At 39.8% G+C, this 15,732-nt stretch overlaps 1 protein-coding gene across 2 annotated transcripts in view; it reads left to right on the top strand.

Annotated features, from left to right (window-relative positions):
- The window catches only part of LOC139622790 (SH3 and PX domain-containing protein 2A-like), a 51,695-nt gene that overhangs the window by 9,870 nt on the left and 26,093 nt on the right, over nt 1-15,732 (top strand). For both annotated transcript variants that reach the window (XM_071480391.1, XM_071480390.1), the window contains exons 3-6: nt 2,634-2,709; nt 3,676-3,752; nt 4,605-4,696; nt 11,875-11,906. In XM_071480391.1, coding sequence (XP_071336492.1) covers nt 2,634-2,709; nt 3,676-3,752; nt 4,605-4,696; nt 11,875-11,906 — 277 coding nt within the window. The remainder of the gene's footprint in view (nt 1-2,633; nt 2,710-3,675; nt 3,753-4,604; nt 4,697-11,874; nt 11,907-15,732) is intronic.

The following is a 15,732-nucleotide window of genomic DNA, read 5'->3' as shown; positions in this document are numbered from 1 at the left end:
CAACATGCACAATAAAATGTGATTCTCTCCAAGTAAAGTAAGTATCTGACCAAGTGGGCTGTTTCGCTATAATCTCTCTGCAGTAAACAACTGTCAAGTAGATGTCAAAACAAAACCCAGGGATGGAATCAGATTGTTTTCCCACTCAAACATTCCTCCAAACTCCCCCTGTCTGAGATTCCTCTCCAAACAGTTTCTTTGTCTGTCGCACAGTGCAGTGTCTCTTTGTCTGTTCCTCCCTCCTCACTCCTGCGAGTGCAATTTAGTTTAAATGCTTCAGATGATTATCATTACAGCTTACAGAAGCTGCTTTGGTTTCTCTTGTCACCATAATTCATGTCCACCATGTCATAATGCCAAAATAGAGATATGTGTGATGACTGAGTGTTTATTGCACTCTCTTTCTCAGGCATTTATTCACAACCCTGATTATCCAGTGTGTGTAGAAAGAGACAGGGGAATGTGATTACGTCATAGCACCTGTTGCTACATGGACACATTCATTTTCCCAGTGGGAACAGTTGGCTGACACTGCAGCTTAATCCTGTGCAGAGTTTAGGAGAGCGGCACAGAGTAAAAACAGCATATATATGTGAAATGTGAGAAATGTTTTCCGTCAGAATTTAGCTCCAAGTTGTTGGGCTGTTGCTGTAGAAACAGCAGCTTTCACACCTGTCTGCTGGAGCTGTGAGTGTATCCAGGCAGGTCGCCAGGGGTGATGTCAGCATGGCTGCTGGACCAGAGGTCTCTCTGTCAGTCAAGGCGGTTTCTGAAGATGTTGAGTGAATATTCCCATCTTAGAGGGTGGATCTGGCTGTGTCCAGCTGGGAGGCTGATAACATGATGAATGTGCAGCTTGGTGTGTCAGACAAACAATACAGTTGCCAATGTGCTATAGCAAAAACTGTCATATTTTCACAGTATTCTAAAGAAAAGCAGTCTGGTTTGTATTAGGGCTGTCACGACAACATGATTATCATGGCCTAGAAAATTCACAATACCGATATTATCGCAATATGTGTAAAAAATTAAGGAAATGAAAAAAAAAGCATTTTAAACTTTGTTTATTTTGTGTTTTGTCTCTTTTGAATTACACTCAAAATACAATTGCAGGGAGGTGGAGAGAGAGAGTCTGTTACCATAACTGTACAAAAGCACACAAAAACAACAGTTACATTACATGTACATTAACACAATATAAATATTCAATTTTACTGTATATCTCAACACCCCTATATTGTATATATTTGATGTCTTACCTTTTAAGTTTAAGCAGCGTAAAACTCTGATTTTAGTAAGAGCAGAAATCTTACCATGATATGTTTGTGTGCAGGTGTGGTTAACCACAGCTGCTCTTTAAACTCAGCCATTTTACTTTACCCTTAAAACAGAATAATGATGGCTGTTCTCCTCAAAAGGAATCATGTCTCGTTAGCTTTCTGCATTTCAGAGGACCGGGGGGGGGGGTGGGGGGTGGGGGGGGGGGGGGGAGGCAGCAAATGAGTGCAGAAAAGAAAGAACCACAAGAAGAGAAACCAAACCACCTCTTACTGGAGAGTTCCTACAAACAACTCCTACAGGCCCAGACACAGTGGATCCAACTTTACCCTCTAAGCTCGATTCTGTTTGTCCACCTGGTTCTTTTTGGCTCAGTCTAGACTGGGGCTAGTCTCCTGGTCTGCTCCTCCCAGTTGAGTGTGCTTCAGCTTGACGCTCGCAGTCTTTGCTGTTTAGCAGAGCACATCTGGAACAAGGCAAAGCAGAACGAATGAAGGCAGTGCTGCATCTATGAGCATGCTGTTACTGTAGGATGCTCTCACGTGCCTTTTTTGTATTGCTGTAATTTATTCAAAGAGGAAACTAGAAACTCTTGTCTTTGATTGAATACAGACACATACTTAACACATTTGCATTGCATGTTTTTTTCAGAACTCAGCAAAACATGCTCATACCTAATATACAGCACAGGACAAAAGCACACATATATAAGTAAGTGCATGCTGAGGCAGTTATAAACTGCTACACTTGAAGGAAATAGTTGCATGCTGCCATTATAAAAGACTTGACACAGCTTGCTTTATATCTATTTCCTCTGTCTATTAAGCCCTGGACTGTATCTCTCAATAGATCCTGTAAATGGACAGATGTGTCAAATGTTAACATCAAAGTGTTAATTAAGCTCCTCTGATGGCTTTTTAAGATACTTAAGTGCAACTTGCTTTTCTTTTTTCTTTTTTCTTTTTTTTTTCCAGATAAGTGTGTGTGATGTAACCTTGTCTGCTGCCTTAGTGATCAAAGTGAGGCAGCTTCATGACACAGTAGCTTTTCAGACCAGATGTAATTACACCCTGAGCTGAACTCATGCACTGTAACAAGGAGGTCGACTGTTCCAGGATTTACAACCCCCTTTTCTTTTGTTTCTATTCTCATCCCAGATTCCTCCACTTTCAACTTTTATCTGATAGACTTGTGGTAGATGAAAGACAGCAGTTAGAAGAACAGTTGGAGGATAATGATTGCTTGCCATTTATATTGACTTCTATCTTTTTTGTGACAATCAAAAAGGCATGTTTTGACTTTTGCTGCACAATTCATGCTTTTGTCACTTTTCACTTTCCCCTTCACTTTTGTAGATGCGAATCCTCGACAAATTCCCAATTGAAGGAGGACAGAAGGACCCCAAAAAGAGGATTATTCCTTTTTTGCCAGGTGATAAACACAATGTGGCATACCATGCACGACACTCTGATATCATTATCACATCAATTTTAGATTTAACGAAGAGAGCAAAAGAGAGACCTTCAGAGATTTTCATGCCCAGCTGATGTTTGTTAGTACTCCTATGTACTCCAGAGCATGGCCTACCACGTGGCCATACTCCACCCAGGCCAAATCAATTTGTGGTCTGCCATGTCAGGAGGAGGCTAGCAAAGAGGGATTTGTCTAATCTGATAAAGTTACTGTGGGCAGAGGAGAGCAGTGAAGAGATCCTTTGTTAGACGAGCTGTACTGCTGTAGTCTGGCCAGTGCTGTTTTGGTTTCTGCACTATTTTACTGTTAGTGGATTTTGTGCATTTAGACACTGATATTAGTAGTCAGTCTCCTAAGAGTCATAAAGTGAGGATTAACAGAGGGGAAAGGTTTTTCATTTATTTATGGATTTGAAAGCCCTTTGGGGTTTTTCCTGTTTTTAGAATCTCTCCTGCATCATTAAACATTTAACATGTATTCAGTGTATGCTAGTTTTTCGTTAGTATTTCATGTCAAACTAAGGGAAACATACTTACTTTCTACTGATGGATTTCACATTGACAACATGTGAATTCATTATTTGGTAAAGATACATCCTCTGTAGTCTAAACATTATGTGTCTTTCAATGCGACCAATTGATATATATAGCACATAGTGCTATATATGTGCACATAGAAGTACATGCAAATACGGTGTATAGGCAGATAGGTGAGGGAAAACCGGTACAAAAAGGTAAACACAGAGACTAACACACAAAGAAAAAAGGACAAAAGGACCAAATAAAAGGGTCAAAAGAAAACAGATAAATAAAAAAACTTAAAAGATGTGGGTTTTGAGGGAGTAAATTACATTTTAATTATTCTATTTTTAACCTTTTAGAGATGTACCGTATGTACAACTGACAGTGCTCTGTTTTTCCTCAGGTAAAGTCTTGTTTCGCCGAAGTCACATCAGAGACGTAGCCGTGAGAAGACTGAAGCACCTGGATAATTACTGCAAGGTAAGAGAAAGGCTGCATGTCTCATAATGTCCTCAGAACTGTACTTTTCTCACAAATTTGAATCCATTATATGAGCACTTTTAGCACTTTTGACCACATATTTTTGGTGTGTATGTGGTTGGAAGAGCACTTTATGCATCTCGCTGCTCTACTCCCTGAACATTTGCTGCAGTATTTTCAAGGCAAGTCTCAACATTTATCTCCTCCACCAGCCTCAACAGGAAAGCAACTGCTCTATCTGCGCTGGTCATTTCCTGTCACCAATGTAAATAGGCAGCCTATAAAGGAAACAAGGGAAATGGGGGCACACAGGGGTAAAACAGAATCCAAAGAATAAGAATGAATCAGCAGGCTTGAAGTGTAGCAGGGAGTGCAGATGGCTACCTGACCCTCTTACATTCATTAGGTCAGAGAAGGGAATGTGGGGCAGGTGCGTTGCCAAGTGTGGCAGCAGTTTTCATCTAGAAGAACTGAATGACATTTGCTGTTAAGGCAAGAAGCTTAAAGACACCAGAACTAGAGTTCTTCTTCATATTGTTTATATAATAATGTATTTAAGTAGGGTGAAATGTCTATGCAGCTGAGCCAGGCAGTCATTTTAGTATATCACCTCTGTGTGTTTTCCTTTGTTTTAGCCCTCACTCTTAGCTCAGAGCCTTCTTCCTTCCCCTCCAGACCCTCCCCATCTCCGCCTAGTCTACTAATGCAATTGACTGTGCAGTGACTAAGTGTTAAAAAGTGGTTGCTCATTGCCATTTAAACCAACCAATAGCGCTTTAAAAGAAACTCACATCCAGCCTTTTGAATGTGTTTTTGTTGCAAACAGTAGCTTTCTCCCTCGCTCTCCCACAGGCTCTGATGAAGCTTCCCTCCCACATTTCCCAAAGTGAGGAAGTCCTGAAGTTCTTTGAGACCAAGTCAGAGGACCTCAACCCTCCTACAGAGTGAGTAACTATCACTGTATGCTTCAGAAATCCTAGACTGAGCATTAGTGTAATCTCTGTTATATGAACCGTTAGATACCAAACATTGCCCTCTGGTGGGTTGTAAACACAGGCTACAGCAGCTGGGAGAGACGCCCTTCAACCCATCCACGCTGACCCATCTTAATCCAGGGGCTCTGCTGTGTCTCAGTCATGATCGATTGATACTGGTTGAGAGGCACTGTGTTTTATTAATAATGATTTCTGGGAGGTGACACCTGATCCCAGAACGAATGCATAAGGATCAGTGGTGTCATGAGAGTGCGGCTGAGTTCATGTCTCAGAGCAGATGAGGCTCTCAGACTAGTCATTTGTCATACTCAGTTCAAAGTCAGAGTGGGAGTAATTACAGACTGGCTGCCAATTTTGTTGAAATTCTGTTCTTTCCGTTTGATTTATGCGTCTCTTATAGTATTTTTCTCCCTAAAATATGAATTGAAACTCATCAAATGTTGATCGTACACTTCCCAACGCACTGAAGGAGAAAAAATGTGGTGGAGTATCCTCTTGAGTGGTCTCTCCACAACCACCAGGACCACCACCTTTAACCCTCAATACCCATACATACTAATCCCACTTCAAAGTGAGATCCTCCTCCAGACTCGTAGACAGTCCAGTGCAGCTTAAATTGATATGGTGAGGTCTAAAAGCCAAGCCACCCAAGTGCTCAGTTCACTACCGTGTGATCTGGACCATTTCAAAATGACTTTTACAGCGTTATTTCATCTCACAACCTCCTAAACACAGAAAAAGTAATCCTTTGATGCATAAAATTACACATTGTGAGGTAAGGTGGAGAAACATTTACCGTTAAACTGTTTAAAATGGTTTGAGGAAATGACTGTTTACAATCACAAAGTTGTGTTTCTGCTAAATTGGAGAACTATTTCATCACATTTGCTCTATTACAGTGATTAATTATTAGGGCCAGCCACATGAAAACGACATTTTCTCTGACATGAAAGCTGATCCAGATCTATTTTACTGATGTTACTGATCAGTTGTCAGCCACTATCGTGTTTGCCAAGCCTTCATCTGCTACTGACATCTAATGGTCAAAAGATGTTATTGCACACATTTATAAAAAATATTCAAAAATAAATGGACGTGATGTTGGCCCATCACAAGAGGGAGCCATGCGAAAGGCTTGAGAGGTGTAAGACATTTCTCTTGAATTGGTGAATGAAAGACCACATCACATTAATATGAGGCAGAAGTTGTGTGTTTGTGCACTTTTTCACAGAAACCACAAATGGCCGATTTGTTGTTTATCATAATAATGTAGACAGACGTGCACAAAGCGCATGCAAGCAGTCATTAGCTCTCTTTTTAATGTCTTGATTGTCTTTATCAGATTGATTTTGATGAATAGATTTCTATTGTTTGCTTTTTTACAAGAAAGGTACTGTATATAAAACTGCACTGCTCTGCAGCTATGTGGGAAGCTCTTAGGTAGGAGGTAGTGAAACGTGTCTTTTCTTGTGATCCCTCAAATGATGAAACGTCTTTATCAAAAGGAGGTAACTAAATATTTGTCGGACATCTCACTGTTTGAAGTCATCAACTGAAATTGTACAAATATGCAGTTTAAATAACATGTTGCTGTGAGTGGTTTTAAATCTTTTTGACTGTTGAGCAGTTCATACAAACGATTATGTCCTCTTTTGAAGTAGTTTCAGAGGTATGAAGGTTGAAAGCTATTGGATATTTCACAATAAACTTTAAAACAAATTATGAAAAATAGACATTATAATAGAATTAAGATAATGTTTTTTATATACTTTTATACACTATCATCATACATCAACAGGTCCTGATCAGCACCTTGAATTCTGTTATTATATTATTTATGATCGAGTACATGAGGAGCATATTTAATTGTAGAGTTTAGATTCCCTGTATGATATATGAATGCTGCTGGCCAGATATAAAATAAAATGAAAAGGTTTTACTCATTCTGTCAACACTGCAGTGTTAGTGGTGACAATTATGCAGATTTTGGGTTGTTTGCAACAAGGTAAGGCAATTTTGTTTGTGGCTTTGACATCAGTTGACTTCAAGGTGTTTTACTGAGATAATACTGGCCCATGTTTTTGCTTAGTCACTAGAATGCATCTCTTACTGCCCTATCTACAATGTGACTTTGCTTTGTACTATATTTTTAGAGTGCTGAGAAGTAAGTTCAGCTTTATTAATCCTCATGGGGAAATTTGTCCTCTGCATTTTATCCATCCTAAGTGTTTAGGAGCTGTGTGCAGCCACAGCGCAGTGCCTGGAGACCATCTCCAGCTCTGAGGCCAGCAACTGGGTCAAGGGCAATGATATGAGTATGAATAATTCCAATAAACTAATGCATATATCTATCGTCTTCATTATAAATAATATTTCACATTTCATAGTCAAATCAAAGTTACCCCAAACCAGCTCATTTTTATTTATTCATATTATATTTAGATTTATATTTATGTTTTGTTGACATGTTGATGGGCCTCCTCGTGTATTTCGGCCCTACTTTTCAGTCCCTTACTCTGAAGTTTTGCTGCGTGGTTAGTTCAGTTGTGCTGCAGTATAACAGACATAAGCTCTAAATCTAGACTTCAGAATCTGAGCATATGGGACCCAGCGGGGAGAAAACTGACTCAACATACAAAAAAAAATCAATGTGTAAAACCTTCACCCACAGAGGAAAATGTACCTCTCCTGAAACTATGAGTCCTTCTTGGACTGCACTTTGTGTACATACATCCAGTTAATTTACATTTTTATATTCCCATCCTAAACCTTTCTTAGTTTTTTGCACAAACTCATCGTAAATCACTTTTTTCAGCCTGATGAATGCTACCTGTTCACGAAGAGGTTCCGGTGATTTGATCATTTGCATAACTAACACTCTTAAAATGACCATATAAGGCAACTAGTTCCCCTCTGTTTGTGGGGAAATTTCATTTTCAAAAATGTTACAAAAGTGTAAACGTTGCACTATGCAAGCTTCAAGTGCTGTTGTCAGAAAACATCAAACAAATTTAGCAGTGTGCGTATAGTATTATAAGAGGACCTGAAACAAATTAGAAAATTTACAATACAGCTGTCAACAGCATGTCATCTGACCAGCGCTGTACTGTGAGAGAACTAAAGAGAGAATGATTCAGAATGAGCTTAGATGCCAAAACGTGTCTTTTTAAAGCAAAGCAATCCATCACTCATATGAGAAGTGGGCAAGGAGATGTGTCAGTCATGGTAATAGTAGAGGGGGTACTATTACAGCCTGCAGTAGGTGATGTTACACTGTTGAGTGCAACAGAGAATAATACTGGGCAGAGACATGCATAAAGACCCCAAGGCAGCCGTTGGAGTCAGTGAATCAACTACTGAACTGAATGATCTGCTATAGTGAAATATAATAATATATGTAAAAATTGTAAAATCTGGAAAAACCTCTCATTAAATTGGTAAGCTGTGGTGATGATGATCTGGTTTTGTATCTGATATATGTGTTTTATTTTTGTTATTTTCTGTATTATATTTGAACTCCAAATTCACTCAGACTAATGATGTCAGGTCAAATCAAAGCTGTACAAGCAGCATTTCTTGTACACCATAGTTTTGGTTAAAAGAGTATAAATTATAATATATATAATATATAATATAATTATAAATTAAAGGTACTTACTTTTATATGCCTTTATATCTCATTATTGGATTCCTTGTTAACTGCACCACTTGTTGAGAACAAGCTGAATTAAGCAAACAAGAATTTGAAACAAGATTGTGATATTGGCATTAAGGATCCAAGATGAAAAAAGGCTCTGCAGCTAAAGAAAAAGAAGAAAAAACAACGGCATCATCAGTGATGAAAACAAGTTGCACACAACTCTGTAGCTTTTATTGAAACCACAGAATCATATGCAGGATTTAATGATTGACCCTGTGGGAACCTGTTTTTTGTCCCCAAATGGGAAGTGAGTCCTCCACATTGTTAATGTGTAAACACAAAGTGATTCATACATCTGCACATCTATGCATTTTAAATTATATGAGAGACAATATAGTTGCTTTAAAGTCTTCTTTACAGCCTTAAGCTTAATTCTACATTAGTGTTTCACTACAAGGGAAGTTGTTAAGTTATTTGTGGTTGATACATGGTCAGAGTAGCATAGTTTTCCTCTGACATCATTGTGTAATCATGACCAAACTTTGCTGGAGATTTGGACCAGTATGCATGAGTTTACTGTGCTGGGGTGTGTTTCTGTGAGAATTTGAATAAGCAGCGTCATTACCTTTCTGAAGGATATTCACACAAAAGCTTCTGCTGCAGCCATTCTGCATGCAAACCAGACCTTTGCTCTATTATAATGATTTCCTGTTCAGTAACGTCGACCCACTGACCCCTGAGTTGGAGGTTACTCCTGCAGAGGTTAATCTGAGGTCAGGCAGGGGAGTCTGTATAATGTATACATGGAGCAGGGCAGACACTTCAGTCCTCTGGCTTGGCTGAGAAATGTGAGTAAAGGACTAATATCTCACACATTCCTCTTCTAATAGGCCCACCTACAAAGAGTGTGGCGCAGTTATGTGTTAGCAGATGGTTATTCTCAGCTCGAGCTTAGGATGGACTCTCTCGGGCTTGGATTTTTAATGATGTGTTCAGCCCATGCAGTCTATGCACGCATGTACTGTACGTGCATCTCCTGGCATGGGCGTGTACCTCATGACACCGGACCTGTATGAGTTGTAAAGACTCTCATGTAACTTCTGTGACTCTCAACTAAACTGTAGAATTAACCCCTGAAAACACAATTATTAAACAGTGAACAGTGTTTGGATGCATTTTTGCGGTTCTATTCGATTTTACTGGTGAATGGAGGAAAGTGCGCAGAGCCAGAGCTGTGTGCTCAGTCTCCTCTTGGGAAGAATATTATTCCCGCTCTGAGATATGGGTCATAAGCTTGCAGGGCTGGTCAAGCATCTACTTTATCCCCATCATTTCTTCCCAACTCTCTATAGTGCTTCCCTCAGTTTCATCTCCGCCCCACCAGACTTTGGCCAAATAAACACATAATTCATCATATAATACTTCAGAAATGTTTAACATCTAAGACGATGAATTCGCCTCTTGATGTAAACTACCTGAAAACATCGCCGTAAACATGCTATAACTTATCTGCAAGTTTATGCTAGCATTACCTAAAGAAATGCTTCCACTGCTCACCTTGCTCACTTTTCCATCCTGAAAAGGAACCCACTGCATATGAAGTGTGTGTTGTTTTGATTTAAATACCCATAACAGTTCCTCTCCTAAAGCTGTCTCAAGTGATCTACGTCGTCTGCTTAGATTATGCTTCTTTTTTAATAAACTGCAACCCTATTTATGTTGGCTCAGCATAAATGTTTAACATTGTTTTGTTTTCTGCCCATCACATCATATAGAAAGTTATGAAATTCATATCTCAGCCAGTTTGCAGTTGTTTTTCCACAGTATGAACATTGCTTGAAGATCCAATATAAACATTGTTTTTACTGTGTCATCCAATTTAATAGTGTATTCACGGTTGAAATTTGTTGTTTTACATCAAAGTTCGTATATAATTTATGTTTTTAATGAAGCTGAACTGAGCTGTAAGCTATTATGTGTTTGATTGGAAATGTCTCATAACTGATCTGTCTCATGTTTGTTCCAGCATCTGGAAACAGAGAAGCTTTGTGCCAAAAATGACTTTATCTTAAGTAACAGAGGGATACAGTTATTGGTAAAAAATGTTTTCATTAAGCAAGAAGTGTTGCTTTACTTACCGTACCTTGGTTTTGTATTTGTTATTGTCCTCTAAAAGCAAAACCAGAGACAGCTGCTTTGTACTACTTCTTTGTAAAGTAATTTATTCCAGAAATTGTTAAAATTATCCTGTTCTTGTTACCTGGAATCAATGAAACATAGAGTTGATGAACAGGCTGTAGCCTAGCAAATGTTGGACAAGATTTATCCAAACATGTACTCATATCCATTACTGGCCGTGGCTCCAGTGCTGCTGCTGGCCCCTCCAGGGAGCCAGGTGTCTGTTCCCATCTGCATCAAACCTCAGCGTCTCCTCGGTGTGCTCTTCCTGAAGCTCAGTTATTTTAATGACCGCAAGCAGTCACCCACTGCTTCCTAAAAGGTGCACCAAGCTACAAACTATATGTACGCATACAGAGGCATAGACACACTGGTCTGCTTGAAAAGTTTGTGCATTTCCATTGTATCACAAATTCTTGTCAACTGGATTAAATAATTATGTGAAGTATCATCATTATGTACCTGCATTACAGCACATGAAGCATGAGCACTCAAATTGAACTGACAACACTTTAAAGAATTATGAATTTAAATGTATTTGTCCTGTGTTTATCGTTTGTTTTGTTTGCTTCTAAAGGACAAATTTCTGTCAAACTAAAATAAGCTCTGTATATATGCTCTGTCTGAACAGCAGTGGAAACTTGCTCCATTTCAATGCTTTCTTTCAGTTGTGCATATTTGTAAGGAATAAACCTATATTTCCCCTTATTTTTCACATGAAGGTCAGTGTTTTCAGCAGCAGCACAAGTGCACAGACGTGTACAGTAAATGTGCACATAGTGACCCTGATGAGCATCAGAGCACAGAGCGGGTTCATTGACACTAACACTCATCCATTTAGTGTTTTGCTACAGTCCAGGCTTTGGAACTGAAAGACTCTTTCACATCTAAGTATGAATGGGACTTATCAAGGGGATGTGATACTGTTGTCAAGTAAATAAATGCTGTTCTGTTAAACAGAGGCAGCTGCATCGCCCTTGTATACACCATGTCCACCATGGCAGCATATTTGCTAAAAGATCTGATGATTTGCTTTCTTACTGTCCTTGACACACTTACTATAGTCCTCCACATGCCCGTACAGTATGTGTCCCACCCTGTCTCCCTCCCTCTGGTAGTGGGTCAAGTTCTGCATGCATTCTCAGCGAGGGTTTGGCTGGTACTTGTGTGCCAAACTGCAGTTGGATAGTCCCGGGCAGAGATTCAACTGTAACCAGTTACCGGATTGATCAAGTGGTATTAATGCTCTTACCACGCTTTCATTCACACTCACACTGACCATGCTTCTCTGGTGTTGCTTCCTTTCCAGAGACTGTGGAGGCTCTGGCAAACGTAAATCAGGTAAGGATCTCAAATCTTTTTACCTTGGCCAGTTGACTCTGTGAAAGTCATTCTATGCTCTATTCATGTGTATTGTGTCTTTATTGTACTTACTACTTACTTGAATTATATTATGATTTTCTGGTCTCTCTCTCTCTCTCTCTCTCTCTCTCTCTCTCTCTCTCTCTCTCTCTCTCTCTCTCTCTCTCTAAAGACTACCAATTTGAAAATTAAAAAAATCTTGTGGTGTGGAGTTTATCTAACCTCTGTAACCTGCTCACCACCTCTGCTTGAGGCTAGCAGCTCGGGGCTACAGCTTCTAATAACATAACACACCCGGACTTCTGACGGAGGCTTCGGAGGTCAAGTTGCATTGTGGGTTGTGAAGGCACCAGGTTTTGACAAGGAAGAAGAGTGTTTGTAATAGAGCAGCAAGGATTAGTCTATCAATCTTTTAGTCAATTGACAGAAAATTAACAACTACAGTATTTGACTATTGGCAGCTATTTTGATCAATCAATTCAGTCAATAAATGATTATTATTCTCTTATTTTCAGCAAAATGCCAAATATTCTCCGGTTCCAGCTTCACAAATTTGCTGCTTGTCTTTGGCACATATGACAGTAAATTGAATATCTTTCTGGCTGTTGTTCTGACAACACAAGCAATATGAAGATGTCACCATGGGCTGTGAGAAAAAAATGATAAACTACACAATTAATCAATTAAATGAGAACAGAATTGTCAGATTAATTTTAAACCATCCTGACCCCAACAATCCTAAAGGAGTGTAACGCTGAATCGGTGGAGTACTGGCGCTTGGCGATCTGACACTTCTGTATTATGATGAAATGTTTAAGAAACACAGTGTTAGGTGAGAGAGACCACCTGTTTGTGCCTCTGTGCTCTGTATTTACACTGCCAGGGTTGGCTGTTGGATTTATGTTTGGTGTGTGTATGTGTGTGAGTGAGTGCAAGTGACTCAGCTGAGCATGGGGATACAGGCGTAGTAGGCGGCAGGAAAACTATGAGAGGAGTTTAGTGAACAGCTGGGCAAGTGTTGCGTATTTGTGTGTGTGTGTTTGTGTGTGCACTGGCATGCATGCAGTCTCAGAATACCCACATGCATTACTAAATTACATGTTAGTGCTGCAATCAGATGCAACGTTGCTGTGGCCATCCTTCCTGCAATCTGCCACAGTTATGTATGGCATAGCTGGGCAATGAAAGTCTTAGCAAATGAGCTGCAAGTTCATTTTCTGTGGGCGATCCACTCTGAGGAAAAGCTGTGCCAGAGTTGCCACCAAACGAAATAAGACCCCAACCTAATTTTGTTATGTGTTCCATGGTATTGAGGCTTTACGTAACAGGGAATTCCAGCTGCATTGTCAAATGGAAAAATTGTCTTATTTCAGCTGTGTGTGTGTGTGTCTGTGTGTGTCTGTGTGTGTGTGTGTGTGTGTGTGTGTGTGTGTGTGTGTGTGTGTGTGGAGTAGCCTACATTCAGTCTGTGCAAGATATTAAATTGGTTTCCAGTTATATTCATATCGGCTGCCTGGAAATTTTGTCATATAGTGGCTTCTGTTTGCATACACAGTTTCGGCTGTTTTATTCTGAAGGGTTTGATTTGATATTAAATATGTTATCAGCTATGGAGTTGCTAAGATATACCTTGTCGGGTGCTCATGATAATTTACTATTCAGAGTCAACACGGAGCACATAGTGAACAAGCCCTCCATACTTAATCTCTAAACTTTCACCATACTCCCCATACTGGACATTAGCGGTTAACGCAGCTGAAAGATTGATCTTTCTCTTTTAAAGCAGGACCGCAGATAAAGTGCAGTGAGTGTGTGGTGAATTTGTGCTGTAGCTGCAGCTTATGGTTTCCATAATTACATGGTGCAGGTCTCCCATAAGAGTTTACTGAGCCCCTGCCCTAAACAGGAGAATGTTGCCCTTCACCACAAAACTGCATACCGTAAGAGGTTCGAGTAGGAACTCTGTTTACCTGGAGAGCAGAAGAAATCAGAGGAACATCTTAGCTTTACACACATGATCACTCATCTCTGGTCTCATTATCATCTTTGTCTTCATGACGATTTCGTCATTGTTTTAATTTGCATCATGATTGTTTGTCCTTCTTTGTCTCGTAACTCTTCATTGTCTTCACTGCACTCCATTGCTCATTTGTCTTTTTTTTATTCGGGCTGATATAAGATGATAGGGACCACTGAAGAGAAGTGTTTTAAAGGGGAGCAGTGTTATATACTTAGGGATTTCATCTCTCATCTGTATTCAGTACGATTCTGGCACAGTCATTTTCTATGACTCCCACTTCAAGAGCTCTTCAGTCTGAGGTTGAAGCAGTCTACATTATTGACTCAGCATCATAGCCATGCTACTATCAATGTAAGGTTCAAGGAAAGATATCTAACATATAATGGAGTTGTCAGGGGTGACTGCTGATACTGAGCTTGTCAGCATAAATCACTGTGACTGATGCTGTCATGGCCAAACCCTAAAGGAAACATGTTTTGACAAGATACTATGGTGATGAAATACTTGGTAATTATTTTAATACTTTTTCTATACACGGGAGAGAAAGACAAGGGGAACTGTTCCATCTATAAATGAAAACAGTCTGATTTTAGGATCAGCTGCTTTTCAGGATGTTGAGGTTCAGGCGCTTCCTATCACCCTCGCAGCAGTAGTGATAATCTGCATTCAAAAAGAAAGTGAGATGAGCAGAAGACAGTCAGAAATTGAGCAGGAGAGAAAAAGAAACGGAGCGCTCGGGGGTGTAGTGCATGTGAAAAGCAGCTGGAGAGGAGAGAAGGTTTACGTGGCAAGTGGAAACCATTTCAGTGTTGCACACGGACTGAGGGAGTGTGTTTATATGTGCAGACTTGCTGTCTTTATTTGAGCTGCAGGTCTCCGGGGGCCTGTAGGGTGTGCATGTGTGCATGAGGTTGTGTCTATGTGGGCGTCTACCATACTGTATGTGGGTATGCATGTGTGGATGTATGCTTGTTGGGAGGAAAAGGGTTAATCTGTTCATGAGTTAGATGGTGGGTGGGTCGAGAGGACTGTGTGTTTGTTTGTATTTGCAGATGGATAAGATTTTAAACTGGCATAGGAAATCATTAAGGCAAATGAGCACGTCCAAATCACTTTAACAACCCTACACTGTTTCAGCAGCCTATTTCTCAATGAACAGCTATTGAATACTGAGCTTTTACAGATTCACCCCTTTCTAGACTCACAGTGCACTCACAGTACCTGAAAGATTGATTATGTGGGTTTAAATCACATATTGCTTTTATTTTGTTTGTTTGTTTTACTGGGCATTCACACGTTAAAAGTGATAAATATTGCTGTTCATTTCATGCAGAATAGAACAGTTTGGTGGGGTTGAAGCCCCCACACCCCACCCCTCTACTGCATACAGCAGATCTAATACAGGCTGCTCTGTTTCTGATAAGTGGCCATTTGTCAAAGTGGACTCATACCCTAGAGGCAGCACTTAAGTTTCATGCTCACAAGCCAGAAAATGTTCTCTAATGAATGAGGTCATGAATATATCTTTTTTTAAATTTATAGTTTTGTAATTTTGCATAGAATGTCAGTAAAGTCATGTTGTTCTTTGATGCACTTGGTTTTCCTTCATGCTAGTTGTCAAGTGTTGGAGACGTCAGAGTTTCTGCTGAAAAGCTTGATCAAATGGAGGGCTGGTTTGATTTCCCTTGTTAAGTTAGCAGTTTGCCTCTGATCTGACACTTTTCGGAAACCCCTCGTATGATCAACATCTAGCGCAACGCTAACTACTGAAGCTAAAGGTACCCT

This window comes from Trachinotus anak, unplaced genomic scaffold (genome assembly GCF_046630095.1).
Source record: "Trachinotus anak isolate AG129_WGS33_773 ecotype Australia unplaced genomic scaffold, CSIRO_AGI_Tana_v1 ptg000007l, whole genome shotgun sequence".
NCBI lineage: Eukaryota > Metazoa > Chordata > Actinopteri > Carangiformes > Carangidae > Trachinotus > Trachinotus anak.
This window is presented reverse-complemented; position numbering and strand designations above follow the sequence as displayed.